This window comes from Oncorhynchus gorbuscha, linkage group LG18, assembly GCF_021184085.1.
Source record: "Oncorhynchus gorbuscha isolate QuinsamMale2020 ecotype Even-year linkage group LG18, OgorEven_v1.0, whole genome shotgun sequence".
In the NCBI taxonomy this organism is placed as follows: Eukaryota; Metazoa; Chordata; class Actinopteri; order Salmoniformes; family Salmonidae; genus Oncorhynchus; species Oncorhynchus gorbuscha.
The window spans coordinates 73,492,518-73,507,454 of record NC_060190.1 but is presented as its reverse complement, the minus strand read 5'-3'; the positions used below and the strand labels follow the sequence as shown (position 1 = coordinate 73,507,454).

The following is a 14,937-nucleotide window of genomic DNA, read 5'->3' as shown; positions in this document are numbered from 1 at the left end:
CTATCAATCTTCATTTGCAAGGTGGTTGTTAGGGTCAGGTTATTGTCTATTTTCCAACAGATTTAATCCAAAATAGCCTAAAAAGATAATCTCATTTACCCTCACTAAAGCCTCCAGGAATGGGGCGAGGAGCAGCAGGAGTGCGCCCTAGTGGCCACACAGAACGCCACACCCTCTCTCGCTCCAATAGCCTTGACCACAGCTCATCCAAAAGGGCCAGGGCTCAGAGGAAGAGGAAGCTGCCAATTCTAGTGGTTAATTTACAAGAGAGGGAGAGAGGGAGAGAAGGAGAGAGGGAGAGGGGGAGAGGGAGAGAGGGGGAGAGTGGGAGAGGGGAGAGGGGGAGAGGGGGGAGAGTGGGAGAGGGGGAGAGGGGGAGAGAGGGAGAGAGGGAGAGGGAGGAAAGGAGGAGAGAGGGAGAGGGGAGGGCTACAGAGAGTTCTACGGAGAGAGGAAGAGGGAGAGAGACGGTCTTACTGGGAAAGAAGGGGCAGGAGAGGGAGAGAGACGGTCTTACTGGGAAAGAGGGGAGAGGAGAGGGAGAGAGACAGTCTTACTGGGAAAGGGGCCAGGAGAGGAAGATAGACAGTCTTACTGGGAAAGGGGCCAGGAGAGGGAGAGAGATGGTCTTACTGGGAAAGAGGGGAGGAGAGGGAGAGAGACCGTCTTACTGGGAAAGAGGGGGGAGGAGAGGGAGATCAGAAGGTCACTGATCAGCAGCATGCAGATTTATGAGGGCGGTCTTGGCAGAACCGGACACCTGGAGAGAGAGAGAGAGAGAGAGAGAGAGAGAGAGAGAGAGAGAGAGAGAGAGAGAGAGAGAGAGAGAGAGAGAGAGAGAGAGAGAGAGAGAGAGAGAGAGAGAGAGAGAGAGAGAGAGAGAGAGAGAGAGAGAGAGAGAGAGAGAGAGAGAGAGAGAGAGAGAGAGAGAGAGAGAGGGAGAGAAAGAGAGAGAGGGAGGGAGGGAGAGAGAGACAGAGAGAGAGAGAGAGAGAGAGAGAGAGAGAGAGAGAGAGAGAGAGAGAGAGAGACAGAGAGAGAGAGAGAGAGAGAGAGAGAGAGAGAGAGAGAGAGAGAGAGAGAGAGAGAGAGAGAGAGAGAGAGAGAGAGAGAGAGAGAGAGAGAGAGAGAGAGAGAGAGACAGAGAGAGAGAGAGAGACAGAGAGAGAGAGAGACAGAGAGAGAGAGAGAGAGAGAGAGAGACAGAGAGAGAGAGAGAGAGAGAGAGAGAGAGAGAGAGAGAGAGAGAGAGAGAGAGAGAGAGAGAGAGAGAGAGAGAGAGAGAGAGAGAGAGAGACAGAGAGAGAGAGAGAGAGAGAGAGAGAGAGAGAGAGAGAGAGAGAGAGAGAGAGAGAGAGAGAGAGAGAGAGAGAGAGAGAGAGAGAGAGAGAGAGAGAGAGAGAGAGAGAGAGAGAGAGAGAGAGAGAGAGAGAGAGAGAGAGAGAGAGAGAGACAAACAATGCAATGAATCCCATAATCAGCACCAGTCATACATTCTATGTCTGATATGGAATCTTTATTGTGAAAAACTGTGGGATGAATTTCACCAGTCTAATCAGCTAAATATGCCGAAATCACATTTAATATGATACATTTCCTCCTAGCCAATCAGAAGGCAAGATGAAGCAATAATAACAATAATTCTTATAATATTAGGTCTGTGATTGGCTTGCTCACCATATGGAACTCTGCATAAATATATTCATATATTTATATATTTCCATCAATATATTTTTCTCCCCCTGCCTCTGTTTCCCAGAGATAGAGACAAAGAGAGAGAGATGGAGAGAGAAAAAAAAGAGAGAGGGAGAGAGATAGAGAGAGAGAGAGAGAGAGAGAGAGAGAGAGAGAGACAGAGAGAGAGAGAGAGAGAGAGAGAGAGAGAGAGAGAGAGAGAGAGAGAGAGAGAGAGAGAGAGAGAGAGAGAGAGAGAGAGACAGAGAGACAGAGAGAGAGAGAGAGAGAGAGAGAGAGAGAGAGAAAGAGAGATCTAGAGTTTATCTAGTTCACTTTCCAAACCAATAAAGCCCTTAAATTGAAATTGAAATTGAATTGAGAGAGAGAGACGGAGAGGGCAGGTGTATATAAATACACAAGTCAATTCATCTGTCTGTTATGAAATACTCATTCAATATTCTCCCTATTATTCCCTTCCTCTCTCACGTGAGGAGCTGGGTCACTAGCTGGTAGCCTGTTCTGGTTGGATGACGTGGTGCAGCCTGGCTGGGCTGTCCTGGTTCTGGTTGGATGACGTGGCGCAGCCTGGCTGGGCTGTCCTGGTTCTGGTTGGATGACGTGGTGCAGCCTGGCTGGGCTGTCCTGGTTCTGGTTGGATGACGTGGTACAGCCTGGCTGTGCTGTCCTGGTTCTGGTTGTCGCAGTGCTGCACATCCCTCCTGGACACAGCAGCAGAGTGGACACTCAGAGACAAGCTGTACCCCAGCGCCGGGCAGGGATAACAGTCGGCAGTCAGGAAGAAAGGCCGTAGCAGCGGGAGGGAAACCAGAAATACAGCAGCATAACAGTGATGGGACGGAAAGCAGTGAGGGACAAGTGTAGGAGTGTGTGTCAGTGTCAGGCCTCAGGTTCACAATAGGATATATTCAACGAGGTTTGATAATGCTATTGTGTTTGACTAGTCAGCTAACTAAAGCGCTAAGTGCTTCGAGCGAACTACAAAAGTGCTTTATAAATCCAATCAATGACAATGAATTACTAAGCGAGTAGAAGTGTTGTGTCGGCTGCGGGGGGGATCAAACACAAAGAGCAAAGCAGGTCAGTGACAGTGGGCAGTCTTACCTGTTGTAATTGATATCTGTGGCGTTCCCTGTGGATAGACAGAGCTAGTGTCAGGGTGGGGATGCAGTCACACCAGTGAACAGTGAACAGACTTAGGGAATTGAAGTAAGTCTATCTAAGTCTATGGAGCAGGAGTGAGTGGAAGTGGAGAACAGAGAAACAGGAAACGGTTCTGTTAACCTTACCGTTGAAGGTGTCCACATCCAGCATCCCTGTAGAGCTGGCAGTAGTGTCCTTCTCTGTAGTGTCCTTCTCTGTAGTGTCCTTCTCTGTAGTGTCCTTCTCTCTAGTGTCCTTCTCTGTAGTGTCCTTCTCTGTATTGTTCTTCAATGTAGTGTTCTTCAATGTAGTGTCCTTCTCTGTAGTGTCCTTCTCTGTAGTGTCCTTCTCTGTAGTGTCCTTCTCTGTAGTGTCCTTCTCTGTAGTGTCCTTCAATGTAGTGTCCTTCAATGTAGTGTCCTTCAATGTAGTGTCCTTCTCTGTAGTGTCCTTCTCTGTAGTGTCCTTCTCTGTAGTGTCCTTCTCAGTAGTGTCCTTCTCTGTAGTGTCCTTCTCTGTAGTGTCCTTCTCTGTAGTGTCCTTCAATGTAGTGTCCTTCAATGTAGTGTCCTTCAATGTAGTGTCCTTCTGTAGTGTCCTTCTCTGTAGTGTCCTTCTCTGTATTGTTCTTCAATGTAGTGTCCTTCTCTGTAGTGTTCTTCAATGTAGTGTCCTTCTCTCTAGTGTCCTTCTCTCTAGTGTTCTTCAATGTAGTGTTCTTCAATGTAGTGTTCTTCTCTGTAGTGTCCTTCTCTGTAGTGTCCTTCTCTGTAGTGTTCTTCTCTGTAGTGCCCTTCTCTGTAGTGTTCTTCAATGTAGTGTCCTTCTCTCTAGTGTCCTTCAATGTAGTGTCATTCTTTCTAGTGTCCTTCAATGTAGTGTCCTTCTCTGTAGTGTTCTTCAATGTAGTGTCCTTCTCTGTAGTGTCCTTCTCTGTAGCGTCCTTCTCTGTAGTGTCCTTCTCTGTAGTGTTCTTCAATGTAGTGTCCTTCTCTCTAGTGTCCTTCAATGTAGTGTCCTTCTCTGTAGTGTTCTTCAATGTAGTGTCCTTCTCTGTAGTGTCCTTCTCTGTAGTGTCCTTCTCTCTAGTGTCCTTCTCTGTAGTGTTCTTCAATGTAGTGTTCTTCTCTGTAGTGTCCTTCTCTGTAGTGTCCTTCTCCGTAGTGTTCTGCACTATAGTATTGTCCTCTGTGGGGCTGTTGTCCTCTGTGGGGCTGTTGTCCTCTCTGGGGCTGTTGACCTCTGTGGGGCTGTTGTCCTCTGTGGGGCTGTTGTCCTCTGTGGGGCTGTTGATTGGCTCATCTGGCAGCCTACAAGACAAACAGAAGCCCGTCAGTCACCTATTCATATGATTGTACAGTATCTCCATCAATAACAACTATCAGCAGATGGCAGAAAGATGTTTCTAACCTCAAGGGTCCTTCCTGGTTAAATAAAGCAATGAAATAACACTAGCTTTTCTCCCCTCTGTTTTACTTTCACTCAAAACTATGTTTGTACTCACTTGTTGGTCTGGGGCATGTTGGACTTAGTGGAGTTGTGATTGTTGGACTGGTCCTTGCTCTGGGAGGGTTTGAAGTAATGGGCTGTTGCTGGGGATGCAGCATGATGACTGGCTATCTGGCTGGGGGTCAGACTGGGCATCTGGAACATGGCATTACTAAAATGGATGGAGTGTTGCTGTTCAGTAATACGGACCCAGGGGTTGGTGGGAGAGCAGAGCGGGAACTGGCCCGGACGGACTGGCTTGGCTGGAAATAGAGACATAGCAGTGGTATTAAAATCGACGTTATCATCATTCTCGATGTGTGTAGGGGTGTAGGTGGGGAAGGGAAAGAGGAAGTGAATATGTATCATCACCTATCTGAGCGGCGTGCGGCCTGCGTAGGGGGTTCTTGACCCTCATAGCGTCTTTGATCCTCTCTACTTCCTGTTGATAGCGTCTCCGGTCCTTCATAGCCCCCTCCTTGGCCTCCTTCAGTGCACCCTCCAACGCCCGCACTCTCTCAGCCGTAGACCGAAGACGCTTCTCAAGCTTCGGAAGCTCACAACGCAGGTCTGCGTTGTCACGTACCAACTGGAAAGAGGGAGAGAGAGAGAGGGTGGGAGAGAGGGAGGGAGGGAGAGATGGAGAGAGGGTGGGAGAGAGGGAGGGAGGGAGAGATGGAGAGAGGGAGGGAGGGAGAGATGGAGAGAGGGTGGGAGAGAGGGAGGGAGAGATGGAGAGAGGGAGGGAGGGAGAGATGGAGAGAGTGTGGGAGAGTGGGAGGGAAGGGAAGATGGAGGGAGGGAGGGAGGGAGGGAGGGATGGAGGGAGGGAGGGAGGGGGAGATGGAGAGAAGGTGGGAGAGAGGGAGGGAGGGGGAGATGGAGAGAGGGTGGGAGAGAGGGAGGGAGGGAGGGGGAGATGGAGAGAGAGGTGGGGGGGGTGGAGAGAGGGTGGGAGAGAGGGAGGGGGAGATGGAGAGAGGGTGGGAGAGAGGGAGGGATGGGGAGATGGAGAGAGGGGGAGGGAGGGATGGAGAGAGGGTGGGAGAGAGGGAGGGGGGAGATGGAGAGAGGATGGGAGAGAGGGAGGGAGGGGGAGATGGAGAGAGGGTGGGAGAGAGGGAGGGAGGGAGGTAGGGGAGATGGAGAGAGGGTGGGAGAGAGGGAGGGAAGGGGAAATGGAGAGAGGGTGGGAGAGAGGGAGGGAAGGGGAGAAGGAGAGAGGGTGGGAGAGAGGGAGGGAAGGGTAGATGGAGAGAGGGAGGGAGGGAGGGATGGAGAGAGGGTGGGAGAGAGGGAGGGAGGGGGAGATGGAAAGAGGGTGGGAGAGAGGGAGGGAGGGAGGGAGGGAGGGAAAAGGGTGGGAGAGAAAGAGGGAGGGAGGGAGGGAGAAAGGGTGGGAAGGGGAGATGGAGAGAGGGAGGGAGGGATGGAGAGAGGGAGGGAGGGAGGGAAGGGGAGATGGAGAGAGGGAGGGAGGGAGGGAGGGAGGGAGGGAGGGAGGGAGGGAGGGAGGGAGGGAGGGAGGGAGGGAGGGAGGGAGGGAGGGAGGGAGAAAAGGTGGGAGAGAAAGAGGGAGAGGAAGAGAGAGAGAGAGCTGAGACGGAGCTGCATTTCCTGACAACATGTCAAAAATATAAAATTATCCAAGGTTTCAAAGACCTCTCTGATGAGAGTAGGCACATGTCCTCTACTGTATGCTTATTGTTAGTGTTGAATGTGTTGGTTATTTTGACCCTTTGTTACTGTTGTCCCTTTGACAATATTGATTCTCATTTTCATATTGTAAATATCCAAAATAAGCTTTGGCAATATGTACATTGTTACGTCATGCCAATAATGCAAATTGAATTGAATTGAATTGAATTGAGAGAGAGAGAGAGAGAGAGAGAGAGAGAGAGAGAGAGAGAGAGAGAGAGAGAGAGAGAGAGAGAGAGAGAGAGAGAGAGAGAGAGAGGGAGTGGTTAAAGGTGAAGTGTCTTGCTGAAGGGCACAATGTCAGATGAATCAACAACCAATATAGAGAGTGTTAAAAGATGAGCCTTCAGACAAACAGTAATTTATTTAATACTCAGTGTATTTAAGTATTTTCAAATGCATGCAGACACTTTCCAAGTGTACTTCCAAATTGAAATATTCAACTACTTCTATTTTCAAATAAAACAATAGTTGAATATTTCTAAACAGGGTAAGGTCATTGAAATAATTGAAACAGTATTTGAACCTAGGTATGGCGTGTGATAGACAACAATATATTGCATTTCAAAGACATCATATTCCCTGTTCCCTGTGTGTGTGTGTGTGTGTGTGTGTGTGTGTGTGTGTGTGTGTGTGTGTGTGTGTGTGTGTGTGTGTGTGTGTGTGTGTGTGTGTGTGTGTGTGTGTGTGTGTGTGTGTGTGTGTGTGTGTGTGTGTGTGTGTGTGTGTGTGTGTGTGTGTGGCCTCTATCAGCAGGTTATGTGTGTGTGAGTTTGAGGTTGATACTGCTGCAGTGTGTGTGTCTGTCCGTGTCTGTCCATCCGTGTGAGCTGTGTCTGCTAGTTTGTTCCCAAAGTCTTACTATCAGACATGCAGTTGGATAAAGCCACATTGTATTGCAGTAGTAGTACCAGCAGTAGGTAACATAACATTGTATTGCAGTAGTACCAGTAGTAGGTAACATAACATTGTATTGCAGTAGTAGTACCAGCAGTAGGTAACATAACATTGTATTGCAGTAGTAGTACCAGTAGTAGGTAACATAACATTGTATTGCAGTAGTAGTACCAGTAGTAGGTAACATAACATTGTATTGCAGTAGTAGTACCAGTATTAGGTAACATAACATTGCCTGCTGCCTTGTTTTTCAGGGGACTTTTATCTGCAATGCAGGGTGATTGATGTAGCTGGCTCGTAGCCAGAGGCTAGTAATGACTAACAGCACAGCCAGAACTAATACCGTTTGCTTGGTCCATTTGATCCTTCTCCTACTCATTGAGCTCTGGTGCCTCAGCAGTAAGTCATACTGCAGGTGTGTATGGAATAGAAAAAGGATTTGCTTCAGTAGGGTATGGAGAGGAGTAAAACCCATTTTAGCATCTCAGAGTAGGAGTGCTGATTTAGGATCGGATCCCCACCACTGACCATTATTCATTATGATCAGATGAGTTATTATATCAACACTCCGAGGCTTTTTGTTAGGATGGGCCCAGAGCTCGTCTGCTCTACACAACACAACGAACCATTCAACCGCCCACCTGTTTGTGAACCTTTGTAAGCTGGTCCAGGTTGTTCTCAAGGAAGGAAATCTTCTGCTTTTGGTGGCTAGATCCCCCGCTCTCATCTCGCTCCATCTCTGAATGCTGTGGATGGGGGGATGGGGGAGGGATGAGTTGGAGGGAGAGAGAGAGAGAGAGATGTGGTTAAGATCACAGTATATGTTATGAACTACTGGGCAGCAGGGTAGCCTAGTGGTTAAAGCGTTGGACTAGTCACCGGAATGTTGCGAGTTCAAACCCCCGAGCTGACAACGTACAAATCTGTCGTTCCGCCCCTGAACAGGCAGTAAGCCACTGTTCCCAGGCCGTCATTGAAAATAAGAATATGTTCTTAACTGACTTGCCTGGTTAAATAAAGGTAAAAAATAAAATAAAATAAAAAAATAGTTGACATGATTATCTTCCTCCTTCATCATCCTCTCCCCTTCATCATCCTCTCCCTTCCTCCTTCATTCCTCCTCTCAATCCTTCATCATCATCTCCCTCTCTCCTTCATCATCCTCTCCCTCCCTCCTTCATCATCCCCTCCCTCCTTCATCATCCTCTCCCTCCCTCCTCCATCATCCTCTCCCATCATCCTCTCCCTCCTTCATTCTTCATCCTCTCCCTCCCTCCTCCATAATCCTCTCCCTCCTTCATTCTTCATCCTCCCCCCCTCATTCATCATCCTCTCCCTCCCCCCTTCATCATCCTCTCTCTCCCTCCTTCATCCTCTCCATCCTTCATCATCCTCTCCCTCCCCCCTTCATCATCATCTCCCTCTTTCATCATCATCTCCCTCTCTCCTTCATCATCCTCTCCTCCTCCCTCCTTCATCATCCTCTCCCTCCCTCCTTCATCATCCTCTCCCTCCCTCCTTCATCATCCTCTCCCTCCCCTTCATCCTCTCCCTCCCTCATCCTCTCCCTCCCTCCTTCATCCTCTCCCTCCCTCCTTCATCATCCTCTCCCTACTTCATCACTCCCTCCCTCCATCATCCTCTCCCTCCCCCATCATCCTCTCCCTCCTGACTTCATCATCCTCTCCCTCCCTCCTTCATCATCCTCTCCCTCCCTCCTTCATCATCCTCTCCCTCCCTCCTCCATCATCCTCTCCCTCCCTCCATCATCCCCTCCCTCCTTCATTCATCCTCTCCCTCTCTACTTCATCATCCTCTCCCTCCCTCCTCCATCATCCTCTCCCTCCCTCCTTCATCATCCTTTCCCTCCCTCCTTCATCATCCTCTCCCTCCCTCCTCCATCATCCTCTCCCTCCCTCCTTCATCCTCTCCCTCCCTCCTTCATCATCCTCTCCCTCCCTCCATCATCCTCTCCCTCTCTCCATCATCCTCTCCCTCCCTCCTCCATCATCCTCTCCCTCCCTCCCTCCATCATCCTCTCCCTCCCTCCTTCATCATCCTCTCCCTCCCTCCCTCCCTCATCCTCTCCCTCCCTCCTCCATCATCCTCTCCCTCCCTCCTTCATCATCCTCTCCCTCCTTCATCATCCTCTGCCTCCTCCTTCATCCTCCCCCTCCCTCCTTCATTTTTCCTCTCCCCCCTCTTCATCATCCTCTCCCTCCGTCCATCATCCTCTCCCTCCGTCCATCTTCCTCTCCCTCCGTCCATCATCCTCTCCCTCCCTCCTCCATCATCCTCTCCCTAACCTCCATCACCCTCTCCCTCCCTCCCTCCTTCATCATCCTCTCCCTTCCTCTATCACCGTCTCCCTCCCTCCTTCATCATCCTCTCCCATCATCCTCTCCCTCCCTCTTTCATCATCCTCTCCCTCCATCACCCTCTCCCTCCATCCTTCATCATTCTCTCCCTCCCTCCCTCCCTCCCTCCTTTATCATCCTCTCCCTCCCTCCTTTATCATCCTCTCCCTCCCTCCTTTATCATCCTCTCCCTCCCTCCTTTATCATCCTCTCCCTCCCTCCTTTATCATCCTCTCCCTCCCTCCTTTATCATCCTCTCCCTCCCTCCTTTATCATCCTCTCCCTCCCTCCTTCATCATCCTCTCCCCTCCCTCCTTCATCATCCCTCCCTCCCTCCTTCATCATCCTCTCCCTCCCTCCTTCATCATCCTCTCCCTCCCTCCTTCATCATCCTCTCCCTCCCTCCTTTATCATCCTCTCCCTCCCTCCTTTATCATCCTCTCCCTCCCTCCTTCATCATCCTCTCCCTCCCTCCCATCCTCTCCCTCCCTCCTTTATCATCCTCTCCCTCCCTCCTTTATCATCCTCTCCCTCCCTCCTTTATCATCCTCTCCCTCCCTCCTTTATCATCCTCTCCCTCCCTCCTTTATCATCCTCTCCCTCCCTCCTTTATCATCCTCTCCCTCCCTCCTTTATCATCCTCTCCCTCCCTCCTTTATCATCCTCTCCCCCTCCCTCCTTTATCATCCTCTCCCTCCCTCCTTTATCATCCTCTCCCTCCCTCCTTTATCATCCTCTCCCTCCCTCCTTTATCATCCTCTCCCTCCCTCCTTTATCATCCTCTCCCTCCCTCCTTTATCATCCTCTCCCTCCCTCCTTCATCATCCTCTCCCTCCCTCCTTCATCATCATCCCCCCTCCCTCCCTCCCTCCCTCCCTCCCTCCTTTATCATCCTCTCCCTCCCTCCCTCCCTCCCTCCCTCCCTCCCTCCCCTCCATCCCTCCTCTCCCTCCCTCCATCCCCTCTCCCTCCCTCCCTCCCCCTCCCTCCCTCCTCCATCATCCTCTCCCTCCCTCCATCACCCTCCCTCCCTCCCTCCACCACCTCCCTCCCTCCCTCCCTCCCTCCACCACCCTCTCCCTCCCTCCCTCCATCACCCTCTCCCTCCCTCCCTCCACTTCTTCTCTTCCTTCTTCTCCTTTATTCACTCACTCTTTTGACTCGAATCGTGAGGTCTTGAACAAAAAGCTTCCTCAGGTTGTGGAGAGTCTGGAGTTCACGAGCCTTTAAACAGAGAGAAAGAGAAAGTCAGGGAGGGAGGGAGGGATGGAGGGATGGAGAGTCTGGAGTTCACGAGCCTTTAAACAGAGAGAAAGAGAAAGTCAGGGAGGGAGGGAGGGAGGGATGGAGGGGATGGAGAGTCTGGAGTTCTGGAGTTCGAGCCTTTAAACAGAGAGGTCAGGGAGGGAGGGAGGGATGGAGGAAAGCAAGACAGGTTTGCACAAAGAGAGAGAGATAGAGAAAATTAGGGAGAGAGAGAGAGATAGTGAGAGAAAGTGAGGGAGAGGTACATTAATGGGTCGTGGTCAAATTATCCTACAGTTGATTCAACTGAATGTCAGAAAGAGATGGTGGAAGAGACAGAGAGAGAGAAAGACTTGCTTTGGCAATGTTAACACATGTTTCCCATGCCAATAAAGCCCCTTGAATTGAATTGAATTGAGAAAGAGACAGAGAGAGAGATAGCGACAGAGAGAGGGAGGGAGGTAGGAAGGAAGAGAGAGAGAGAGAGATAGCGACAGAGAGAGGGAGGGAGGTAGGAAGGAAGAGAGAGAGAGAGAGAGAGAGGGGGAGAGAGAGAGAGAGAGAGAGAGAGAGAGAGAGAGAGAGAGAGAGAGAGAGAGAGAGAGAGAGAGAGAGAAGAGAGGGGGGGAGGGAGAGAGAGAGAGAGAGGGGGGGGGGGGGGTATTGAAAGAGGGAGACAGATATACTTACAACAGTCTCCTCCAGCCCTTTAAGGTCCTGCTTAGACTGCTCGTGGCGTTCATGAAGAAATCTGGGTATACAGAGTTAATAAAGAGCAAAAACATAAATATATACAAACAGATTCAGTACCACTTGACATGAATAAATGCATTCATGCTGTGCTTAGATGTAAAGTAGGCATATATTAGGCTGCTACTACACATTTATTTTATAGGTTGTTTAGCCCAGAGAATGTTCAGTGTGTGTGTGTGTGTGCGTGTGCGTGTGTGTGCGTGTGTGTGCGTGCGCGTGTGCGTGTGCGTGTGCGTGTGCGTGTGCGTGTGTGTGTGTGTGTGTGTGTGTGTAACCCAGAGTATGTTCAGTCAGTTATATGTTGTGTTCTTGGTGGTCAGTCAGAGTGGTAAATAAACAGACAGCTGGTCTCAATTCACTCCCTAGTAGTACCTTCCTCCTCCTCCCCCTTCCTCTTCCCTCCTCCTCCTTCCTCCTCCCTCCTCCTTCCTCCTCCATCCCCCTCCCCCTTCATCCTCCTCCACCTTCCCCTTCCCCTGGAATGTGATGGAATAACAATAATATGGTGAAATAACAATAACATGGTGGAATAACTGTAACGTATGAAGAGAGTCAGACCGAAATGCAGCGTGTAGGTTACTCATGACTTTAATGGAAATAATCGCGGTACATGAAATAACTGTATATGAAAACAACAAACGAAACGTGAAACCTATTACAGCCTATCTGGTGACTACAACACTAAGACAGGAACAAACACCCACAAAATACAACGCGAACTCAGGCTACCTAAATACGGTTCCCAATCAGAGACAATGATAAGCAGCTGACTCCAATTGAGAATCGCCTCAGGCAGCCAAGCCTAACTAGACACACCCCTAATCATACACAATCCCAATTACTACAAACCCCAATACGAAACACAACATATAAACCCATGTCACACCCTGGCTCGGGACAGAAGGGCATCTCAGGACAGAGGGGCAGCCCGGGACTGAGGGGCAGCTCGGGACTGAGGGGCAGCTCAGGACAGAGGGGCGTCTCAGGACATAGGGGCATCTCAGGACAGATAGGCAGCTCGGGACAGAGGGGCAGCCCGGGACAGAGGGGCAGCCCGGGACCGAGGGGCAGCCCGGAACAGAGGGGCAGCCCTGGACAGAAGCAGCCTGGTACTGAGGGGAAGCCCGGTACAGAGAGGCAGCCCAGTACTGAGAGGAAGCACAGTACTGAGAGGAAGCTCAGTACTGAGAGGAAGGTCAGGCAGGTAGTAGGCTCCGGTAAATCCTGGCTGGCTGGTGGAACTGGATGATTCAGGTTGTCTGGCCGATCTAGAAGATCTTGGCAGACTGGCACTTCTGGCGGATCCTGGCAGACTGGCACTTCTGGCGGATCCTGGCAGACTGGCGACGCTGGGCCGACTGGCGGTGCTGGGCAGACTGGGAGCACTGGGCAGACTGGGGGCACTGGCGGCGCTGGGCAGACTGGGAGCACTGGGCAGACTGGGAGCACTAGCGGCGCTGGGCAGACTGGGAGCACTGGCGGAGCTGGGAGCACTGGCGGCGCTGGGCAGACAGGAGACTCCGGCAGCGCAGGAGAGGAGAAAGGCTCTGGCTGCGCTAAACAGGCGGGAGATTCCGGCAGCGCAGGAGAGGAGAAAAGCTCTGGCTGAGCTAAACAGGCGGGAGACTCCGGCAGCGCAGGAGAGGAGAAAGGCTCTGGCTGTGCTAAACAGGCGGGAGACTCCGGCAGCGCAGGAGAGGAGAAAGGCTCTGGCTGCGCTAAACAGGCGGGAGACTCCATCAGCGCAGGAGAGGAGAAAAGCGCTGGCTGCGCTGAACAGGCGAGGCGCACTGGAGGCCTGGTGCGTGGTGCTGGAACTGGTGGTACTGGCGCGATGACATGCACAGGAAGCCTGGTGCGGGGAGCTGCTACCGGAGGACTGGTGTGTAGAGGTGGCTCTGGATAGACCGGACCGTGCAGGCGCACTGGAGCTCTTGAGCACCGAGCCTGCCCAAGCTTACCTGGCTCGATGCCCACTCTAGCCCGGCCCATAGGAAAGGCTGGTATGTGCCGCAGCTGGCTCTGCACCCGCACTGGAAACACCGTGCGCTCCATAGCATAACACGGTGCCTGCCCGGTCTCTCTAGCCCAACGGTGAGCACAGGGAGTATGCGCAGGTCTCCTACCTGGCATAACTATTCTCCCTTCTAGCCCCCCCCAATACATTTTTTGGGGTGACTTTCCGGTTTCCAACCGCGTCGCCGTGCTGCTTCCTCATACCTGCGCCTCTCCGCTTTAGCTGCTTCTATTTCCTCCTTGGGACGGCGATATTCTCCCGGCTGCGCCCAGGGTCCTTTACCGTCTAATTCCTCCTCCCATGTCCAAATCTCCAAATGGTGCAGTCTCTCCCACTGCAACTGCTCTTCATGATTAACAGGGAGAGTAGGCTCAGGTCTGACTCCTGACTCAGCCACTCTCTCTCTGCGCTTTCCCCTGTTACTTTCAGTTTTCGCTCTGTATAGCCGTGCTTTCCTTTTCGACTCCATACGTTTATAGCCCTCTTCGCATTGCTGTAGGGAATCCCAGGCGGGCTCCTGCACTCGCTCTGGGTCGGCCGCCCACCTGTCGATTTCTTCCCACGTCGTATACTCCATGCTTCTGCTGTCCATAACGTCCTCCTTCAGATCCTGCCAGTTCACACGCTGCTCGGTCTGTGAGTGGTGTGTGTTTCTGTAACGACGTTCGTCTGTTGTATGAAGAGAGTCGGACCGAAATGCAGCGTGTAGGTTATTCATGACTTTAATGGAAATAATCGTGGTACATGAAATAACTGTATATGAAAACAACAAACGAAACGTGAAACCTATTACAGCCTATCTGGTGACTACAACACAGAGACAGGAACAAACACCCACAAAATACAACGCGAACTCAGGCTACCTAAATACGGTTACCAATCAGAGACAACGATAAGCAGCTGACTCCAATTGAGAATCGCCTCAGGCAGCCAAGCCTAACTAGACACACCCCTAATCATACACAATCCCAATTACTACAAACCCCAATACGAAACACAACATATAAACCCATGTCACACCCTGGCTTACCCAAACATATACCAAAAACACAAAATATAATGACCAAGGCGTGACAATAACAATAACATGGTGGAATAACAATAATACTAATAATATGGTGGAATAATAATAATATGGTGGAATAATAATAATATGGTGGAATAATAATAATATGGTGGAATAACAATAATATGGTGGAATAATAATAATAACAATAATATGGTGGAATAATAATAATATGGTGGAATAACAATAATACTAATAATATGGTGGAATAATAATAATAACAATAATATGGTGGAATAATAATAATATGGTGGAATAACAATAATACTAATAATATGGTGGAATAACAATAATACTAATAATATGGTGGAATAACAATAATATGGTGGAATAACAATAATACTAATAATATGGTGGAATAATAATAATAATAATAATATGGTGGAATAATAATAATATGGTGGAATAATAATAATATGGTGGAATAACAATAATACTAATAATATGGTGGAATAACAATAATACTAATAATATGGTGGAATAATAATAATAACAATAATATGGTGGAATAATAATAATATGGTGGAATAACAATAATACTAATAATATGGTGGAATAATAATAATATGGTGGAATAA

The 14,937-nt window shown here is 49.9% G+C and overlaps 1 protein-coding gene across 1 annotated transcript in view; it reads right to left on the bottom strand.

Annotated features, from left to right (window-relative positions):
• Positions 1–465: 465 nt before the first annotated feature.
• Positions 466–14,937, bottom strand: part of kif5ab (kinesin family member 5A, b) — a 192,455-nt gene continuing 177,983 nt past the window's right edge. The window contains exons 21-29 of the mRNA XM_046312357.1: positions 11,214–11,274; positions 10,431–10,502; positions 7,563–7,667; positions 4,699–4,915; positions 4,343–4,589; positions 2,985–4,148; positions 2,800–2,827; positions 2,164–2,432; positions 466–760 (exon numbers count right to left, since the gene is read on the bottom strand). Of these exons, the coding sequence (XP_046168313.1) occupies positions 3,323–4,148; positions 4,343–4,589; positions 4,699–4,915; positions 7,563–7,667; positions 10,431–10,502; positions 11,214–11,274 (1,528 nt within the window). The 3' untranslated portion in view covers positions 466–760; positions 2,164–2,432; positions 2,800–2,827; positions 2,985–3,322. The remainder of the gene's footprint in view (positions 761–2,163; positions 2,433–2,799; positions 2,828–2,984; positions 4,149–4,342; positions 4,590–4,698; positions 4,916–7,562; positions 7,668–10,430; positions 10,503–11,213; positions 11,275–14,937) is intronic.